The sequence below is a fragment of the Pseudophryne corroboree genome, chromosome 2 (assembly GCF_028390025.1).
Source record: "Pseudophryne corroboree isolate aPseCor3 chromosome 2, aPseCor3.hap2, whole genome shotgun sequence".
Lineage (NCBI taxonomy): Eukaryota > Metazoa > Chordata > Amphibia > Anura > Myobatrachidae > Pseudophryne > Pseudophryne corroboree.
Window position 1 is genome coordinate 856,736,424 of NC_086445.1, and position 21,256 is coordinate 856,757,679.

At 44.7% G+C, this 21,256-nt stretch overlaps 1 protein-coding gene across 1 annotated transcript in view; it reads right to left on the reverse strand.

Annotated features, from left to right (window-relative positions):
* Positions 1–21,256, reverse strand: part of TRPV1 (transient receptor potential cation channel subfamily V member 1) — a 215,442-nt gene that overhangs the window by 60,451 nt on the left and 133,735 nt on the right. Inside the window, exons 9-10 of the mRNA XM_063955821.1 lie at positions 13,637–13,707; positions 7,245–7,410 (exon numbers count right to left, since the gene is read on the reverse strand). Of these exons, the coding sequence (XP_063811891.1) occupies positions 7,245–7,410; positions 13,637–13,707 (237 nt within the window). The remainder of the gene's footprint in view (positions 1–7,244; positions 7,411–13,636; positions 13,708–21,256) is intronic.

The following is a 21,256-nucleotide window of genomic DNA, read 5'->3' on the forward strand; positions in this document are numbered from 1 at the left end:
GCTGCGTGATTTCACATGCAGCCGCTCCCAAAAAAAATGGCCAATGATGCTTCGGGGGAGGACCTCACACATGCTGGGCGGCCCCCAGCATGTGCAGAGATGAACGCAGATCTGTCTGTGTATGCAGCCATCTGCGTTCATCTCTGAATAACCCCCATTATCTTTATAGCATCATAGTAGCCATGTATATTTTTTATTCGTCCATTTATAAAAATAAAAAAAAATTATCCAGATATGCAGTAATATGGTTCCCTGGTATTATTTGTTATTTAGATTTTATTCCATATTTCATGTTTTATTCCTTTATTTTTATATATTTATTTGTACAATTAAATCCATCTATTATCAGACCTAGGGCCTGATTCATGTTTGTAAGTAAAGCAAAAAAAAGCAAGTAACTCTCTGTCTGGAACAAAAATAAGATTTTAAACCTACCGGTAAATCTTTTTCTCCTAGTCCGTAGAGGATGCTGGGGACTCCGTAAGGACCATGGGGTATAGACGGCTCTGTAAAGCTTTAGAATGGGTGTGCACTGGCTCCCCCTTCTATGCCCCTCCTCCAGACCTCAGTTAGGACTGTGCCCAGAGGAGACTGACAGTACGAGGAAAAGGATTTTGTTATCTAAGGGCGAGATACACACCAGCCCACACCGTACGACATGGTATACAATAACCAGTTAACAGTATGAACAAAAACAGCATCAGCCAAAGGCCGATCTCAACTGTAACTTAACCCTTAAGTATGCAATAACTATATACAAGTCTTGCAGAATGTTTCCGCACTGGGACGGGCGCCCAGCATACGGACTAGGAGAAAAAGATTTACCGGTAGGTTTAAAATCTTATTTTCTCTTGCATCCTAGAGGATGCTGGGGACCCCGTAAGGACCATGGGGTTTATACCAAAGCTCCAGAACGGGCGGGAGAGTGCGGATGACTCTGCAGCACCGACTGAGCAAACATGAGGTCCTCATCAGCCAGGGTATCAACTTGTAGCACTTAGCAAAAGTGTTTGACCCCGACCAAGTAGCTGCTCGTCAAAGCTGTAATGCCGAGACGCCTCGGGCATCCGCCCAAGAAGAGCCCACCTTCCTAGTGGAATGGGCCTGTACTGAATTTGGTACCGGCAGTCCAGCCGTAGAATGAGCCTGCTGAATCGAGTTACAGATCCAGCGATCAATAGTCTGCTTAGATGTATGAGTGCCAACCTTGTTGGCTGCATACAGGACAAACAGTGCATCTGTTTTCCTAACCGTAGCCGTTCTGGCTAAATAAATCTTTAAGGCCCTGACTACATCCAGGGACTTGGAATTCTCCAAGGATCCCGTAGCCACAGGTACCACAATAGGTTGGTTCATATGAAATGACGAAACCACTTTAGGTAGAAATTGAGGACGAGTCCTCAACTCTGCTCGATCCGCATGGAAAATCAGATAGGGGCTCTTGAAAGACAAGGCCGCCAACTCGGACACCCGCCTCGCATATGCCAAGGCCAATAACATGACCACTTTCCAAATGAGAAACTTCAATTCAACTGTTTGAAGCGGTTCAAACCAGTGTGACTCAAGGAAACTTAACACCACGTTAAAGTCCCATGGTGCCACTGGGGGCACAAAAAGAGGTTGGATGTGCAACATCGCTTTTACCAAAGTCTGGACTTCTGTGGGAGAAGCCAATTCCTTCTGAAAGAATATGGATAAAGCAGAAATCTGCACCTTAATTGAGCCTAACTTTTGGCCCATATCCACTCCTGTCTGTAGAAAATGGAGAAAACGTCCTAGTTGGAAATCCTCAGTAGGAGCATCCTTGGCTTCACACCAAGACACATATTTTCTCCAGATACGGTGATAGTGTATCGCCGTAATATCTTTTCTAGCTTTAATAGCTTTAATAAGAGAAGGAATGACCTCCTCTGGAATACCCTTTTTAGTTAGGATTTGGTGTTCAACCGCCATGCCGTCAAACGTAACCGCGGTAAGTCTTGGAACACGCACGGCCCCTGTAGTAGCAGGTCCTCCCTGAGAGGAAGGGGCCACGGATCTTCTGAGAGCAGTCCCTGAAGATCTGCATACCAGGCACTTCGAGGCCAATCTGGAACAATGAGTATCGTCTGCACTTTTTGTCTTATGATTCTCAATATTTTTAAGATGAGAGGAAGCGGAGGGAACATATAGACCGACTGAAACACCCATGGTGTCACCAGGGCGTCCACCGCCACTGCCTGAGGGTCCCTCGACCTGGAACAATACGTCCGAATCTTCCTGTTGAGGCGTGATGCCATCATGTCTATTTGAGGAAGTTCTCAACGACTTGTCACTTCTGTAAAGACTTCCTGATGAAGTCCCCACTCTCCTGGATGGAGATCGTGTCTGCTGAGGAAGTCTGCTTCCCAGTTGTCCATTCTGGAATGAAGACCGCTGACAGAGCGCTTACATGATTTTCCGCCCAGCGAAGAATCCTGGTGGCTTCTGCTATTTCTGCTATGTTTTTTTTTTCCGCCCTGGCGGTTCACATGCGCCATGGCCGTGACGTTGTCTGACTGGATCAGAACAGGTAGGTTGCGAAGAAAATTCTCCGCTTGTTTGAGGCCGTTGTAAATGGTCCTCAATTTCAGCACAATGATGTGTAGGCAAGCCTCTTGGCTTGACCATATTCCCTGAAAATTGTTTCCCTGTGTGACTGCTCCCCATCCTCGGAGGCTCGCGTCCGTGGTCACAAGAACCCAATCTTGAAATCCGAACCTGCGACCCTCTAGAAGGTGAGCACTCTGGAGCCACCACAGGAGAGAGACCCTGGCCCAGGGGGACAGGGCAACCTTCCGATGCATGTGCAGGTGGGACCCTGACCACTTGTACAGAAGGTCCCACTGAAAAGTCTGTGTAGAATGGCCTCTTAGGCTGCCACCATCTTTCCTAATACATGAGTGCATTGATGAACTGACACTCTTTTTGGCTTTAACAGGTCTCTGACCATGTTCTGGAGTACTTGGGCTGTTTCTTCTGGGGAAAAGACCTTTCGTTTTTCTGTGTCCAGAATCATGCCCAAAAACGACAGTCGAGTTGTTGGAACCAACTGCGACTTTGGTAGATTTAGGATCCAGCCGTGTTGTTGTAGTATTGTCAGAGAGAGCGATACGCTTTGTAACAAATTTTTCCCTTGAACTCGCCTTTATCAGGAGATCGTCCAAGTACGGGATAATTGTGACGCCTTGCTTGCGCAGGAGCACCATCATTTCCGCCATTAACTTGTCGGGTCCGTGGAAAACCCAAACGGCAACGTCTGAAATTGGTAATAACAATCCTGTACGCCTGATGAGGAGGATAAATGGGGACATGAAGGTATGCATCCTTTTTGTGTCTAGTGACACCATAAACCCCCCCCCCCCCCCCTTCCAGGCTGGAGATCACTGCCCGGAGAGAATTCCATCTTGAATTTGAACCTTTTCAGATATAGGTTCAGGGATTTTAGACTCATAATGGGCCTGACCAAGCCATCCGGTTTCGGGACCACAAAAAGGCTTGAATAAAACCCTTCCCCTATTGTAGAAGGGGAACCTTGATATTCACTTACTGACGATACAGTTTCTGTATGGCAGCTGCCACTGTTTCCCTCTCTGGGGAGGAAACTGGCAATGGATTTTGTAGAGGACGGGGAGGACTTTTGTCCCTGGGAATTAGCCGTAGCAGGTGCTGTTTCCCCTCTACCTCCACCTCTGGCGAGGAAGGAAAAGCCCCGACCCTTTCTGAACTTATGCGACCGAAAGGACTGCATCTGATATTGAGGTGTTTTCTTTTGCTGTGGGAGAACATAAGGCAACAAAGAAGATTTACCCGCGGTAGCTGTGGTAACCAGATCCGCGAGGCCCTCCGCAAATAAAACTTCACCTTTTGTAATGCAAAGTCTCAATATGTCTTTTTGAATCGGCATCACCCGTCCATTGGCGGGTCCACAGGGACCGTCTAGCAGAACTTGCCATGGCATTGGCTCTTGAACCCAACAGCCCAATATCTCTCGCAGCTTCTCTCATATTTTTATGCTGCGTCTTTAATGTGACCCAAGGTCAACAAAATGGTATCTTTATCTAGGGTGTCGATGTCAGATGACAAGGTATATGCCCACGCTGCAACTGCGCTACCCACCCATGCCGACGCTACTGCCGGCCTTAGTAGGGCACCCGTATGTGTATAAATTGATTTTAAGGTAGTTTCCTGTCTGCGATCAGCAGGATCCTTAAGGGCTGCCGTATCAGGGGATGGTAGTGCCACCTTTTTTGACAAGCGCGTTGAAGCCTTGTTCACCGTGGGTGAGGATTCCCACCGAAACCTGTCCTGGGAGTGGAAAGGTTACGCCATATTAATTCTCTTGGGAATCTGCAGTTTCTTATCTGGAGTCTCCCAAGCTTTTTCAAACAGGGCGTTCAGCTCGTGGGATGGGGAAAAGTTACCTCAGGTTTCTTTTCCTAAAACATGCAGACCCTTGTGTCAGGGACAGAGGGGTCCTCAGTGATATGCAAACCATCTTTTATTGCAACAATCATATATTGAATACTCTTGGCCACCCTTGGGTGCCACTTATCATCATTATCGTCGACACTAGAGTCGGAATCCGTGTCGGTATCAGTGTCTACTACCTGTGAAAGGGGACGTTTCTGAGACCCCGAAGGGCCCTGTGACACAGTCAAAGCTATGGATTGACTCCCTGCTTTGTCCAATCTTTTGTGTAATAAAGTCACATTAGCATTTAAGACATTCCACATATTCATCCAATCAGGTGTCGGCGGCGCCGACGGAGATACCACAATCATCTGCTCTGCCTCCTCCCTAAATGAGCCTTCCACCTTAGACATGTCGACACACACGTACTGACACTCCCACACACACTGGGATACCTAATATTATGGGGACTGACCCATAATAAGGCCCTTAGGAGAGACAGAGAGAGAGTATGCCAGCACACACCCAGCGCCACTGTACACTGAGACCAAAAATCCCAGGCTGTCAGCGCTTTTTATATATATATATATATATGTATGTATGTGTGTATATATATATATATATATATATATATATATATATATATATATATATATATATATATATATATATATATATATATATATATATATATATATATATATGTGTGTGTGTGTGTGTAAAAAAACACCAAATTTTTGCGCCAAATAATGTGCCCCCCCCCCCCCATCTCGTTTTGGCCCTCTGTACTAGCTAACAGCAGGGGAGAGTCCGGGGCCGCTTCTCTGCAGCATGCTGAGGAGAAAAATGGCGCTGGTTAGTGCTGGAGGATCAAGCTCCGCCCCCCGACGGCGGGCTTTGGTCCCGCTCTAAATCTTTATACTGGCGGGGGATTTGGAATTATATAGCCTCTACAGTATATATAAGTACTCTGCCAGTCTTATCTGAGGTATATTTATGCTGCCCAGGGTGCCCCCCTGCGCCCTACACCCTTACTGTGGCGCCTGTGTGTGTGTGTGTGCTGGGAGCAATGGTGCGCAGCGTGCGTTACCACTGCGCGTTACCTCATGAAGATCTGAAGTCTTTTGCCGCCTTTGAAGTCTTCTTTCTTCTTATACTCACCCGGCTTCTATCTTCCCGGCTCTGTGAGGAGGACGGCGGCACGGCTCTGGGACGAACTGCAGGGCATACTTACCTACTTTGCTGCCTCCTCCCAGCGTTGTAGGTGAATGGGGGCGTGGCCGGCAGCAGGACGGGTGGTTCGGGGGCGTGGCCGGCAGCAGGATGGGTGGTCCGGGTGCGTTGCATCAGGGTCGCGTCATCATGACTCCACCCCCCGCTGTGCTGTGCCGAGAGACGAGGTGCTGCATAGCGGGGGGCGGAGCTACGATGATGCGATTCAGCGCGAATCGCATCATCGGACCCCCTTGGCCCGCCTACTTGTTCACTGCTGCGGACGGGCGAGGGGGAAAGCGGGAGGCTTGCCCACCTTTCCGGGGGGCCGGGAGGGTCACCCGATTTTCGGGAGCCTCCCGGCCATTCCGGGAGGGTAGGCAAGTATGCTGCAGGGTGAGACCTGCGTTCCGACTCCCTCTGTAGCTAATGGTGTCCAGTAGCCTAAGAAGCAGAGCCTATCATTTAAGTAGGTCTGATTCTCTCCCCTCAGTCCCACGATGCAGGGAGCCTGTTGCTAGCAGTGCTCCCTGAAAACAATAAACCTAACAAAAGCTTTTTCAGAGAAACTCAGGAGAGCTCCCCTGCAGTGCATCCAGTCTCCACTGGGCACAGGAACTAACTGAGGTCTGGAGGAGGGGCATAGAGGGAGGAGCCAGTGCACACCCATTCTAAAGCTTTACAGTGCCCATGTCTCCTGCGGAGCCGTCTATACCCCATGGTCCTTACGGAGTCCCCAGCATCCTCTAGGACGTAAGAGAAAAGGGTAAATGGTGCTTTTGCATGTCGCTAACAAATGTTGGACAGCTTTATTATTACACTGCAATTTAGATTTTCGTTTGAACACACCCCACCCAAATCTAAATCTTTCTTGCACCCACTGCAGTGCAACATGGTTTTGTCCAGTTGCTTGCGTTTTTGCTTTACTTATGCTGGCCATACATGCTACGATTATGTGGGTGATCCACCCAATATCGGCAGATCTTTCAGATAATTCTAGCATGTGTGCGGCCGACTGATTCACAAATATCAATCGGTTTAGCATTCCAGATGGCTCAGCATGTCCATTCGACACAATATTTTCTAAGTGTCCGGTCGGTCGCATCTGGTAGTGTTTGCCCTACCACAGCCAGCAGACAGACATTTCTCCTGTTCCTTCACATGAGAATGAACAGGGAAACGTCTCTTCCTAGGGGCAGAGGGCTGTTATAATGGCCAATACACTGTGAGAGATAGCACAGTGCATTCCTGTGATATTGGCACTGTCCGAGGCAGCCACATAAAATGTCTGTCGGTCTAATCTCCTTAGGAATTAATGGAGCGATCGCTGTCTGCGAGTAGTCTCAGCCTGGCATGCCATGCAGCAAGCCGTGTTGCAGCATGCTCCATTGCAGCAAAGATAAGCATGGCTAGATCTGTATGTGTGTATTTGACTACTTTTGTCTTTTACATACATATATACTGCACATACCCCATTGTACTTCTCTAGATAGATTTGCAGAATGGACATTATGATGTCATTAACTTTTAGAAAACATATACGGTATATCTCGGTGAAGCAATGTACATGGAACAAACATGAATACATTTTTCTTACTGACCTTCTCAATCATTACAGCATAAATGCCCATTTGCTGAAAGCCCCGGGTGAAGTACAACACATTAACCCAGCTCATCGCTAAGCAAATGACCATACAGCCTACATACTCATGTCTTCCAATGAAGTACAGGAAAGTGGAGATCAGGAGGAAAAGCGCCTGACAGAAACTGGAAACAAGAAAAGAGACAACTCATATTGCTGAAACATGAGGCTAGCGCATGTATCACAGCAACTGTATGTAAGTTGCAGCCTGAAGCCAGTAGCACTACTGTAGACCTATTTGGAAGCTCTGGGCAGGCACCCTGCAACCTGTGGAGCTGTGCAGAGCATCCTTATGACACTTCGGACAGTGCTGTACTTTCCACCCAGAGCCAGTGGCCCTTCCCCCTAATATGTGACATCATGACATTATGTGTTTAGGGGAGGGTCTGGAACAGAGCACCCACACTGGTGCAATGTGACTGAAATTGGGCTGTGCCATATGGCTATCCATTAAGCAGATGGAGTCCTTGGTTGAATACAAAGTGAATGCTGGACTGGTACAAAATGGTATCCATTTATAGATCTACAGTGTCTAGATAGACATTCAATAGGTTGTCACCAAATGGTCGTCATGCATTAGGTCGACATGGTCAACAGGTCGACAGTGCTTATGGTCGACTAGTACAAAGTGTTGACAGGTTCAAATTGTCAACACACTGGTTGACATGAGTTTTTTGTGAATTTTCTTCAACTTTTTCATACTTTACCATCCATGTGAACAATTCTTAATAAATCACCTGGTCCCGACGGAATTCACCCAAGGGTTCTCATGGAGCTACACTGTGAATTAGCAAGACCCCAATATTTGATATTCATTAACTCACATCAGGCATGGTTCCCAAAGACTGGCGTATAGCGGAAGTAATGCCCATATTTAAAAAGTGAAGTAAATCTGAACCGGGTAATTATAGACCAGTAAGTCTTACATCAATAGTATGGAAAGTACTGAAAGGTATTTTAAGGGATAGTATACAGGAGTTCCTTGAAACCAGTACAGTTATTAATAGGAACCAACGTGGATTTGTGAAGGCTAGATCATGTCAAACTAACTTAATAGGTTTTTATGAAACAATTAATGCAAACCTAAATCAGGGTAAAGAGGTAGATGTAATATCTTTAGACTTTGCTAAAGCTTTTGATACAGTACCTCACATGAGACTTATCTATAAATTAAGAGAACTTGGGCTAGGGAGCACAATATGCACTTGGGTTAGAAATTGGTTGGATAAAAGGGAGCAGCGAGTGGTGGTAAATGGAACTTTTTCAAAATGGACTGAAGTACTAAGTGGCGTGCCACAAGGGTCTGCACTTGGACCATTACTGTTCAACATCTTAACATAGTAACATAGTATTTGAGGTTGAATAGAGGCAAATTGCCCATCGTGTTCAACCTGTTTTAAGTTGTGATGATTCTACATACTTGCTAAATAATGTTTTATGACTAGTTAGCTACTATAACTCATGTTACCCCCGGATTAACCACGTTGATATTTTAAGTCTTATAACCTTGGATAGCTTTTTCCTTCAGAAATGTATCCATTCCTTTTTTAAATCCAATTACAGAGTCCTCCATTACCACCTTCCCTGGCAGGGAATTCCACATCCTGATTGCCCTAACAGTGAAGAACCCTTTCCTCCGTTGCGTTCGGAACTTTCTCTCCTCCAGTCGCAGCAAGTGCCCACGTGTCCTAAACTGTGTTCTTTTAATAAATAATTCCTCTGATAACTCTTTGTGATGTCCCTTTACATATTTGGAGATATTAATAATATCTCCTCTTAGGCGCCTCATTTCTAGTGTATACATATTCAGCCTAGTAAGTCTTTCCTTATAGTCCAGTCCTTCTAGGCCTTTAATCAATTTAGTAGCTCGCCTTTGAACACTTTCGAGTTCACTGATGTCTTTTTTTATACAATGGTGCCCAAAACTAAACACAATATTCCAGGTGCGGACGTACCAATGCCTTATACAGCGGCATGATTGCATCCGAGTCCCTTGTCTCAATTCCCCTTTTTATGCACGCTAGCACCTTACTTGCATTCTTTACTGCGTTTTGACATTGTGTACGGTTATTAAGCCTATTATCAATGAATACCCCCAAATCTTTTTCCAACTCTGTTTCCCCTAGGCGTTCCCCATTTAATATGTAGGATGCAAGTTTGTTTTTAGTCCCAAAATGCATAACCTTGCATTTGTCTGTATTGAACCTCATTTTCCATTTAGACGCCCAGAGTTCAAGTTTAGATAGATCATTCTGCAAGGACTCCACATCCAATTCTGAATTAATTACCTTACACAGTTTAGTATCATCTGCAAAGATTGACACTGTGCTTTCCAGGCCTATTTCTAGGTCATTGATAAATATGTTGAACAGTAGTGGTCCGAGTATGGATCCTTGTGGTATTCCGCTGACTACTGGGGACCAGGTTGAGGACTTCACGTTGACCACTACTCGCTGTACCCTGCTATCCAACCAGCTGCTTATCCATGTGCAAATAGTTTTTCCTAGGCCAATCTCCTTTAATTTGATCATCAGTCTCATGTGAGGAACTGTATCAAAGGCTTTTGCAAAATCTAGGAAGACCACATCCACTGCTTTTCCTTGATCAAGATTATTGCTCACTTCCTCATCTTCATAAATGATCTAGAGGTAGGTCTAGAGGGCATAGTGTAAATTTTTGCAGACGATACCAAACTGTGTAAGGTTATAAACTCAAAAGGAGATGCTGAGTCTTTTCAGAACGACTTATTTAAACTGGAAGCATGGGCAGCAAAAATGGAGAATGGGGATTAATAAAGACAAATGTAAGGTAATGCACTTTGGGAGCAAGAACAAACATACCACTTACACACTAAATGGGGAAAAACTAGGGGATTCTGTATTGGAAAAAGATCTAGGTGTTCACATAGATAACCAACTAAGCAGTAGTACCCAAAGTAGGAATGCAGCAAAAAAAGCAAACAAGGTATTAGCATACATAAAATGGTAAATTGATGCAAGGGATGAGACTGTTATACTCCTATTATATAAATCACTAGTGAGGCAACATCTCGAATACTGTGCACAATTATGGGCACCATTCTATAAAAAGGATATCCTGGAACTAGAAAAGGTTCAGAGACAGGCAACCAAATTGATTAAGAGGGGAGGTGATTAACATTTACAAACATATAAGGGGACAATACACAGATCTAGTGGGGGATTTGTTTTTAGTAAGATCAACACAAAGGACACGCGGACACCCGCTTAAGTTAGAGGAGAGAAGATTTTGCAGCCTGAGACAGAAAGGTTTCTTCACAGTAAGGACAATACGTATTTGGAATTCCCTGACTGAGAGTGTAGTAATGGCGGACTTGATCATTACTTTTAAGAATGGGCTAGATAAATTCCTAATGGATAAGGATATACAGGGTTATGGGGTGGGGGTAAATCATGCATAAAAACAAAAAAACAAAAAAATAAAAGACGAATGGACTTAATGCTTAAAGATTCACCACAGTTAATATTAGTTTTAAAATATCACAGTATAGGAGATCACTAACAGGTTGAACTCGATAGACAAATTGTCTTTTTTCAACCTCAGAAACTATGTTACTGTGTTATTATGATAGGGAGTACTAACCTTCCCCGAAGCTGCGAGGGGACATGGTACACTAATTTGGGTTCCCTGTGCTGTGATGATGAAGACAACACCAAATAAACTTTAAAATTTGATGTCAACCTTTTCTACTGTCTAACTTACTCATGTCAACCTTTTGACCCTGTCGACCTTTTCCATTTCGACCTTGTGGGGCTGACCTATTGACTGTAGACCTTTTTTCTTGTAGATCTCATGATCCACACCCTTATAAAATATTGCATTGAGCCACTGTTCCAGATGTCAGCACATAATGGTTCCCACAGTGTGATTTGCCTAAGGCCATGTTGTTTGTAAAATTGCCCATAGCCTGGGTCATTTTATAATTAACCCCAGTAAAGCAGAAGCAGATACAATGGTATTCTTCTCTACTCTGGCTGTGTACATAAAAATAAAAATAAAAAAATCATTGCATCAAGACCTGGGAAGTGAGTGTAGTTAATATTATCTGAAATGTGACGGTGTTTGAAGCATAGATGTCCATAAATTGGATCACTTGATTTTGGGTTGCAAGTTTAAGGAGCAGTTTTCATTAGTGGTGAGGATCTTTCGGAACCTTGAACACTATTATAATGTGTTTTTTTTTTTACTTGCATCCTATAGAAGTGCAAACAAAAACAAGAGAGGTTATTTCTCCCTTAATTACCCTCAATGTGTGCAAGAACCTCACACTTAATTTATCCTACCCCTAAATGGTCTGGTCACAACATGAACTAATACCTCAAATATTCCCCTTGACACATATTTGATTGGTAAGGGCAAGAGCTGACAACTGCCTTTTTGTTTTGCATCCATAGATATGTAGTAATAGTAGTAGTTATGATGCCATGTACTGTATATGTATATATACACTGCTCAAAAAAATAAAGGGAACACTTAAACAACACAATGTTACTCCAAGTCAATCACACTTCTGTGAAATCAAACTATCCACTTAGGAAGCAACACTGATTGACAATCAATTTCACATGCTGTTGTGCAAATGGAATAGACAACAGGTGGAAATTATAGGCAATTAGCAAGACACCCCCAATAAAGGAGTTGTTCTGCAGGTGGTGACCACAGACCACTTCTCAGCTCCTATGCTTTCTGGCTGATGTTTTGGTAACTTTTGAAAGCTGGCGGTGCTTTCACTCTAGTGGTAGCAGGAGACGGAGTCTACAACCCACACAAGTGGCTCAGGTAGTGCAGCTCATCCAGGATGGCACATCAATGCGAGCTGTGGCAAGAAGGTTTGCTGTGTCTGTCAGCGTAGTGTTCAGAGCATGGAGGCGCTACCAGGAGACAGGCCAGTACATCAGGAGACGTGGAGGAGGCCGTAGGAGGACAACAACCCAGGACCGCTACCTCCGCCTTTGTGCAAGGAGGAACAGGAGGAGCACTGCCAGAGCCCTGCAAAATGACCTCCAGCAAGCCACAAATGTGCATGTGTCTACTCAAACGATCAGAAACAGACTCCATGAGGGTGGTATGAGGGCCCGACGTCCACAGGAGGGGGTTGTGCTTACAGCCCAACACCGTGCAGGACATTTGGCATTTGCCAGAGAACACCAAGATTGGCAAATTCGCCACTGGCACCCTGTGCTCTTCACAGATGAAAGCAGGTTCTCACTGAGCACATGTGACAGACGTGACAGAGTCTGGAGACGCCAAGGAGAATGTTCTGCTGCCTGCAACATCCTCCAGCATGACCAGTTTGGCAGTGGGTCAGTAATGGTGTGGGGTGGCATTTCTTTGGTGGGCCGCACAGCCCTCCATGTGCTCACCAGAGGTAGCCTGACTGCCATTAGGTACCGAGATGAGATCCTCAGACCCCTTGTGAGACCATATGATGGTGCGGTTGGACCTGGGTTCCTCCTAATGCAAGACCATGCTAGACCTCATGTGGGTGCAGTGTGTCAGCAGTTCCTGCAAGACTAAGGCATTGATGCTATGGACTGGCCCGCCCCTTCCCCAGACCTGAATCCAATTGAGCACATCTGGGACATCATGTCTCGCTCCATCCACCAACGCCATGTTGCACGACAGACTGTCCAGGAGTTGGCGGATGCTTTAGTCCAGGTCTGGGAGGAGATCCCTCAGGAGACCATCCGCCACCTCATCAGGAGCATGCCCAGGCATTGTAGGATGGTCATACAGGCACGTGGAGGCCACACACACTACTGAGCCTCATTTTGACTTGTTTTAAGGACATTACATCAAAGTTGGATCAGCCTGTAGTGTGTTTTTCCACTTTAATTTTGAGTGTGACTCCAAATCCAGACCTCCATGGGTTAATAAATTTGATTTCCATTGATAATTTTTGAGTGATTTTGTTGTCAGCACATTCAACTATGTAAAGAACAAAGCATTTAATAAGAATATTTCGTTCATTCAGATCGAAGATGTGTTATTTTAGTGTTCCCTTTTATTTTTTGAGCAGTGTATATATATATTACTATTAAAAGATCACAGGCTTATTCATTTTCTGTTGAATAGCAACATGATGATATAAAATGTTCCAGAAGCCGATTAGTAATAAAGATATACCACAGCAACTGACTGCATTTGAGGAGATTCGGAAAATGGAGCACTAAGCCATGTAAGACAGAATGCCAGGATTGTCATTGAGGATGATCCAGCACAATTCTAAAGTGTCACTTATTTCTAATTTCTATTTCTTGAAGTTTCACCATCACTTAATGATTAAACCTTAGCAACAAATGAGGGACTTACAATAACATTTCACTGTAGCTATCAATAAGTAGTGCCTTCAGGGACAGGTGTCTCTGCATGAAGTACTGGATCTAAAGAAACAAATGCATATTACTTAATTTTTTTTGACACAGTTGTTATATTTGAGAATACTAAACACATTGAATGAAAAAAAAAAAAAAAAAAAATATATATATATATATATATATATATATATATATATATATATACACAATAAATACAGAGTGCGCTATAACAAAACAACTGGTTGAAACGTAATCAATTCCAGATTCAAGGGAGGGATTTCTCTTGAGTTCTTTTCCCCTCAGGGGGCTCCTGAATGGGGCCTATAGAGAAACCCTCTCACCAGAAAGAATCACCCGACAAGAAAACAGTTTAGTAAAAGAGATTCTTTATATAATATAGTTTTTAATCCATAGTCATAAATTTGACATATTATAAAACATAATAAAATGACATTTCAATTATTTGGACACAAACCGAAATGCTTTACATGTTACGATGACAGTCCTCCTCACCTTGACGGTGTGAGCTCTTGGAGGAATAGTCGAAGCAAGGGGGTAGTGTACAATAATTGGTAAACCCTACGCATTTCATCCAATCGGACTTCCTCAGGGGTAAAACATGTCTGGGTAAAAAATAAGAACAACTTAGGGAATGAAAAAAAATTATATAGATCTATTTGTGGGATAGTGACATATTGTAGATACCTACCTAAAGGTATAGTATGTGAAAATCCACTAAAGGTTTCAAAGTGGTTTAATGCAAATCAATGTGTCACAAATGAAATTGAATCTGATTGACAAATAATTTCAAAATGTGTTAATTTATTTAACAGTTTGTTCGTTTAAGACTGTATCTAGGAAGACATTAACTGATACTAACCCGGAAAATGATTATAAACCGCATTAAATCGATAACGGTTAGCGTGTTAGAGGCCGTAAATAGTGGTGGAAATAATTTGCCTCCTATAATAAGTAAAGAGAAAAAAAATACTCTTTAATTACAGAACTTGTATGTGTAAGAAGAAGGGGGAAAAAAATAATACATTTTTAAAAAAAGTTTACCGTTTATAAAAACAAAGGATGCATAGTGGCTGGTGGCGACCAAGATCCAGGTTATAACCGAAAATAGAAAAATCTGAAACCTCTTCTGACTGCAACAGAGGATTACTTGTGTAAGGTTTATCAATATTTATAAACCAATGTATACATAACAACAAAATGTGTACATACCACGGCTTGATAAACTGATTTGCAAACAGGACCAATGGTATGCAGTAACAATCCAGTGGTTAACACCTTAAATAATAAAGATTGTGCTTATCAATTACACCTTATTGACATGAATCAATGCCAAGGTACAACATAGATATGAATAATAACATCATTTTTTCTGCAGCAGAATATAATCATATGGTAAAAACATAGCTCGTTACTAGCGCTAAGAACTACATATAGATCAATGTTCGAATGAATTCAGACTGATTTAATTACTTGATCTAACCAGATATTTTATACATATATGAATACAGCTGGTTTAATTATCTAACCAGATAATTTATACATATACAAATACAACTGGACATAAGAAACATATTGACATAAGTCACCATAGGTGAGATTGAATAGAAACAGGGTATAGAAAGGTTAACGATCTACCTAAAAGCATTTAAAAACAGACCCATTAAGCCAGTTACGCTATTAGAGGAACTGGGATGCAGTATTTAGTTGTCACTAAGGTTTGTATAGCCTGGATAAATATAATCACAGGCACACGTTTAAGGAGGAGCATCATGGGTAATTGCACAATTATCAATTGTGTGCATTTTCCCTTTACCATTTCCATCACTATTAATCAATGAAAAGTCCCTCTTTTTGTATATTGTATGCAGTACAATATAAACATTTAATTCCTCATAAAATGGAAAAATAAGAATTTACTTACCGATAATTCTATTTCTCGGAGTCCGTAGTGGATGCTGGGGTTCCTGAAAGGACCATGGGGAATAGCGGCTCCGCAGGAGACAGGGCACAAAAATTAAAGCTTTAGGATCAGGTGGTGTGCACTGGCTCCTCCCCCTATGACCCTCCTCCAAGCCTCAGTTAGGTACTGTGCCCGGACGAGCGTACACAATAAGGAAGGATTTATGAATCCCGGGTAAGACTCATACCAGCCACACCAATCACACTGTACAACCTGTGATCTGAACCCAGTTAACAGTATGATAACAGCGGAGCCTCTGAAAAGATGGCTCACAACAATAATAACCCGATTTTTGTAACTATGTACAAGTAATGCAGATAATCCGCACTTGGGATGGGCGCCCAGCATCCACTACGGACTCCGAGAAATAGAATTATCGGTAAGTAAATTCTTATTTTCTCTATCGTCCTAGTGGATGCTGGGGTTCCTGAAAGGACCATGGGGATTATACCAAAGCTCCCAAACGGGCGGGAGAGTGCAGATGACTCTGCAGCACCGAATGAGAGAACTCCAGGTCCTCCTTAGCCAGGGTATCAAATTTGTAGGATTTTACAAACGTGTTTGCCCCTGACTAAATAGCCGCTCGGCAAAGTTGTAAAGCCGAGACCCCTCGGGCAGCCGCCCAAGATGAGCCCCCTTCCTTGTGGAATGGGCATTTACATATTTTGGCTGTGGCAGGCTTGCCACAGAATGTGCAAGCTGAATTGTATTACACATCCAACTAGCAAAAGTCTGCTTAAAAGCAAGAGCACCCAGTTTGTTGGGTGCATACAGGATAACAGCAAGTCAGTTTTCCTGACTCCAGCCGTCCTGGAACCTATATTTTCAGGGCCCTGACCACATCTAGCAACTTGGAGTCCTCCAAGTCCCTAGTAGGCGCAAGACACCACAATAAGCTGGTTCAGGTGAAACACTGACACCACCTTAGGGAGAGAACTGGGGACGAGTCCGCAGCTCTGCCCTGTCCGAATGGACAAACAGATATGGGCTTTTTTGAGAAAAAAAAACCACCAATTTGACACTCGCCTGGTCCAGGCCAGGTCCAAGAGCATGTTCACTTTTCATGTGAGATGCTTCAAATCCACAGATTTGACTGGTTTTAAACCAATGTGTTTTGAGGAATCCCAGAACTACGTTGAGATCCCACAGTGCCACTGGAGGCACAAAAGGGGGTTGTATATGCAATACTCCCTTGACAAACTTCTGGACTTCAGGAACTGAAGCCAATTCTTTCTGGAAGAAAAAACCGACAGGGCCGAAATTTGAACCTTAATGGACCCCAATTTGAGGCCCATAGACACTCCTGTTTGCAAGAAATGCAGGAATCGACCGAGTTGAAATTTCTTCGTGGGGCCTTCCTGGCCTCACACCACGCAACATATTTTCGCCACATGTGGTGATAATGTTGTGCGGTCACCTCCTTTCTGGCTTTGACCAGGGTAGGAATGACCTCTTCCTGAATGCCTTTTCCCTTAGGATCCGGCGTTCCACCGCCATGCCGTCAAACGCAGCTGCGGTAAGTCTTGGAACAGACATGGTACTTGCTGAAACAAGTCCCTTCTTAGCGGCAGAGGCCATAAGTCCTCTGTGAGCATCTCTTGAAGTTCCGGGTACCAAGTCCTTCTTGGCCAATCCGGAGCCATGAGTATAGTTCTTACTCCTCTACGTCTTATAATTCTCAGTACCTTAGGTATGAAAAGCAGAGGATGGAACACATACACCGACTGGTACACCCACGGTGTTACCAGAACGTCCACAGCTATTGCCTGAGGGTCTCTTAACCTGGCGCAATACCTGTCCCGTTTTTTGTTCAGACGGGACGCCATCATGTCCACCTTTGGTAATTCCCAACGGTTTACAATTATGTGGAAAACTTCCCCATGAAGTTCCCACTCTGCCGGGTGGAGGTCGTGCCTACTGAGGAAGTCTGCTTCCCAGTTTCCATTCCCGGAATGAAACACTGCTGACAGTGCTATCACATGATTTTCCGCCCAGCGAAAAGTCCTTGCAGTTTTTGCCACTGCCCTCCTGCTTCTTGTGCCGCCCTGTCTATTTACGTGGGCGACTGCCGTGATGTTTTATCCCACTGGATCAATACCGGCTGACCTTGAAGCAGAGGTCTTGCTAAGCTTAGAGCATTATAAATTTACCCTTAGCTATATTTATGTGGAGAAAAATCTCCAGACTTGATCACACTAACTGGAAATTTTTTCCTTGTGTGACTGCTCCCCAGCCTCTCGGGCTGGCCTCCGTGGTCACCAACATCCAAAACTGAATGCCGAATCTGCGGCCCTCTAGAAGATGAGCACTCTGTAACCACCACAGGAGAGACACCCTTGTCCTTGGATATAGGGTTATCCGCTGATGCATCTGAAGATGCGATCCGGACCATTTGTCCAGCAGATCCCACTGAAAAGTTCTTGCATGAAATCTGCCGACTGGAATTGCTTCGAAGGAAGTCACCATTTTTTTACCATGGCCCTTGTGCAATGATGCACTGATTTTAGGAGGTTCTTCCTGACTAGCTCGGATAACTCCCTGGCTTTCTCTTCCGGGAGAAACACCTTTTTCTGGACTGTGTCCAGAATCATCCCTAAGCACAGGAGACTTGTTGTCGGGATCAGCTGCGATTTTGGAATATTTAGAATCCACCCTGCTGTTGTAACAGTATCCGAGATAGTGCTACTCCGACCTCCAACTGTTCCCTGGACTTTGCCCTTATCAGGAGATCGTCCAAGTAAGGGATAATTAAGACGCCTTTTCTTCGAAGAAGAACCATCATTTCGGCCATTACCTTGGTAAAGACCCGGGGTGCCGTAGACAATCCAAACGGCAGCGTCTGAAACTGATAGTGACAGTTCTGTACCACGAACCTGAGGTACCCTTAGTGATAAGGGCAAATTTGGGACATGGAGGTAAGCATCCCTGATGTCTCGGGACACCAGATAGTCCCCTTCTTCCCGGTTCGTTATCACTGCTCTGAGTGACTCCATCTTGATTTGAACCTTTGTAAGTGTTCAAATTTTTTTAGATTTAGAATAGGTCTCACCTAGCCTTCTGGCTTCAGTACCACAATATAGTGTGGAATAATACCCCCTTTTCTTGTTGTAGGAGGGGTAATTTAATTATCACCTGCTGGGAATACAGCTCGTGAATTTTTTCCCATACTGCCTCCTTGTCGGAGGGAGACCTTGGTAAAGCAGACTTCAGGAGCCTGCGCAGGGGAAACGTCTCGACATTCCAAACTGTACCCCTGGGATACTACTTGTAGGATCCAGGGGTCCTGTACGGTCTCAGCGTCATGCTGAGAGCTTGTCAGAAGCGGTGGAACGCTTCTGTTCCTGGGAATGGGCTGCCTGCTGCAGTCTTCTTCCCTTTCCTCTATCCCTGGGCAGATATGACTCTTATAGGGACGAAAGGACTGAAGCTGAAAAGACGGTGTCTTTTTCTGCAGAGATGTGACTTAGGGTAAAAACGGTGGATTTTCCAGCAGTTGCCGTGGCCACCAGGTCCGATGGACCGACCCCAAATAACTCCTCTTCCTTTATACGGCAATACACCTTTGTGCCGTTTGGAATCTGCATCACCTGACCACTGTCGTGTCCATAAACATCTTCTGGCAGATATGGACATCGCACTTACTCTTGATGCCAGAGTGCAAATATCCCTCTGTGCATCTCGCATATATAGAAATACATCCTTTAAATGCTCTATAGTCAATAAAATACTGTCCCTGTCAAGGGTATCAATATTTTTAGTCAGGGAATCCGACCAAGCCACCCCAGCTCTGCACATCCAGGCTGAGGCGATCGCTGGTCGCAGTATAACACCAGTATGTGTGTATATACTTTTTATGATATTTTTCCAGCCTCCTGTCAGCTGGCTCCTTGAGGACGGCCCTATCTATAGACGGTACCGCCACTTGTTCTGATAAGCGTGTGAGCGCCTTATCCACCCTAAGGGGTGTTTCCCAACGCGCCCTAACTTCTGGCGGGAAAGGGTATACCGCCCATATTTTCTATCGGGGGGAACCCACGCATCATCACACACTTCATTTAATTTATCTGATTCAGGAAAAACTACGGTAGTTTTTTCACATCCCACATAATACCCTCTTTTGTGGTACTTGTAGTATCAGAAATATGTAACACCTCCTTCATTGCCCTTAACGTGTGGCCCTAATAAGGAATACGTTTGTTTATTCACCGTCGACACTGGATTCAGTGTCCCTGTCTGTGTCTGTGTCGACCGACTAAAGTAAACGGGCGTTTTAAAACCCCTGACGGTGTTTTTGAGACGTCTGGACCGGTACTAATTGTTTGTCGGCCGTCTCATGTCGTCAACCGACCTTGGCGCGTGTTGACATTATCACGTAATTCCCTAAATAAGCCATCCATTCCGGTGTCGACTCCCTAGAGAGTGACATCACCATTACAGGCAATTGCTCCGCCTCCTCACCAACATCGTCCTCATACATGTCGACACACACGTACCGACACACAGCACACACACAGGGAATGCTCTGATAGAGGACAGGACCTACTAGCCCTTTGGAGAGACAGAGGGAGAGTTTGCCAGCACACACCAAAAACGCTATAATTATATAGGGACAACCTTATATAAGTGTTTTCCCTTATAGCATCTTTTTTATATATTTCTTACGCCAAATTAGTGCCCCCCCTCTCTGTTTTAACCCTGTTTCTGTAGTGCAGTGCAGGGGAGAGCCTGGGAGCCTTCCCTCCAGCCTTTCTGTGAGGGAAAATGGCGCTGTGTGCTGAGGAGATAGGCCCCGCCCCTTTTTCGGCGGCCTCGTCTCCCGCTCTTAACGGATTCTGGCAGGGGTTAAATATCTCCATATAGCCCCCGGAGGCTATATGTGAGGTATTTTTAGCCAAAAAAGGTTTTCATTTGCCTCCCAGGGCGCCCCCCTCCCAGCGCCCTGCACCCTCAGTGACTGCCGTGTGAAGTGTGCTGAGAGGAAAATGGCGCACAGCTGCAGTGCTGTGCGCTACCTTAAGAAGACTGAGGAGTCTTCTGCCGCCGATTCTGGACCTCTTCTCGTTTCAGCATCTGCAAGGGGGCTGGCGGCGAGGCTCCGGTGACCATCCAGGCTGTACCTGTGATCGTCCCTCTGGAGCTAATGTCCAGTAGCCAAGAAGCCAATCCATCCTGCACGCAGGTGAGTTCACTTCTTCTCCCCTAAGTCCCTCGTTGCAGTGATCCTGTTGCCAGCAGGACTCACTGTAAAATAAAAAACCTAAGCTAAACTTTTCTAAGCAGCTCTTTAGGAGAGCCACCTAGATTGCACCCTTCTCGGCCGGGCACAAAAATCTAACTGAGGCTTGGAGGAGGGTCATAGGGGGAGGAGCCAGTGCACACCACCTGATCCTAAAGCTTTACTTTTTGTGCCCTGTCTCCTGCGGAGCCGCTATTCCCCATGGTCCTTTCAGGAACCCCAGCATCCACTAGGACGATAGAGAAACATTCATTTTAATTGGACAGGAAGTGATGTAATGTCCTGGGACTGATATAAGGGGCAACCTGAGATCCCAGGCCTTATCTCCCTTCCTGAATGCTGCAAACACACACTCAGTTGGTGTGCTGAATCAATAGTATACTACATCTAAGTAAGTT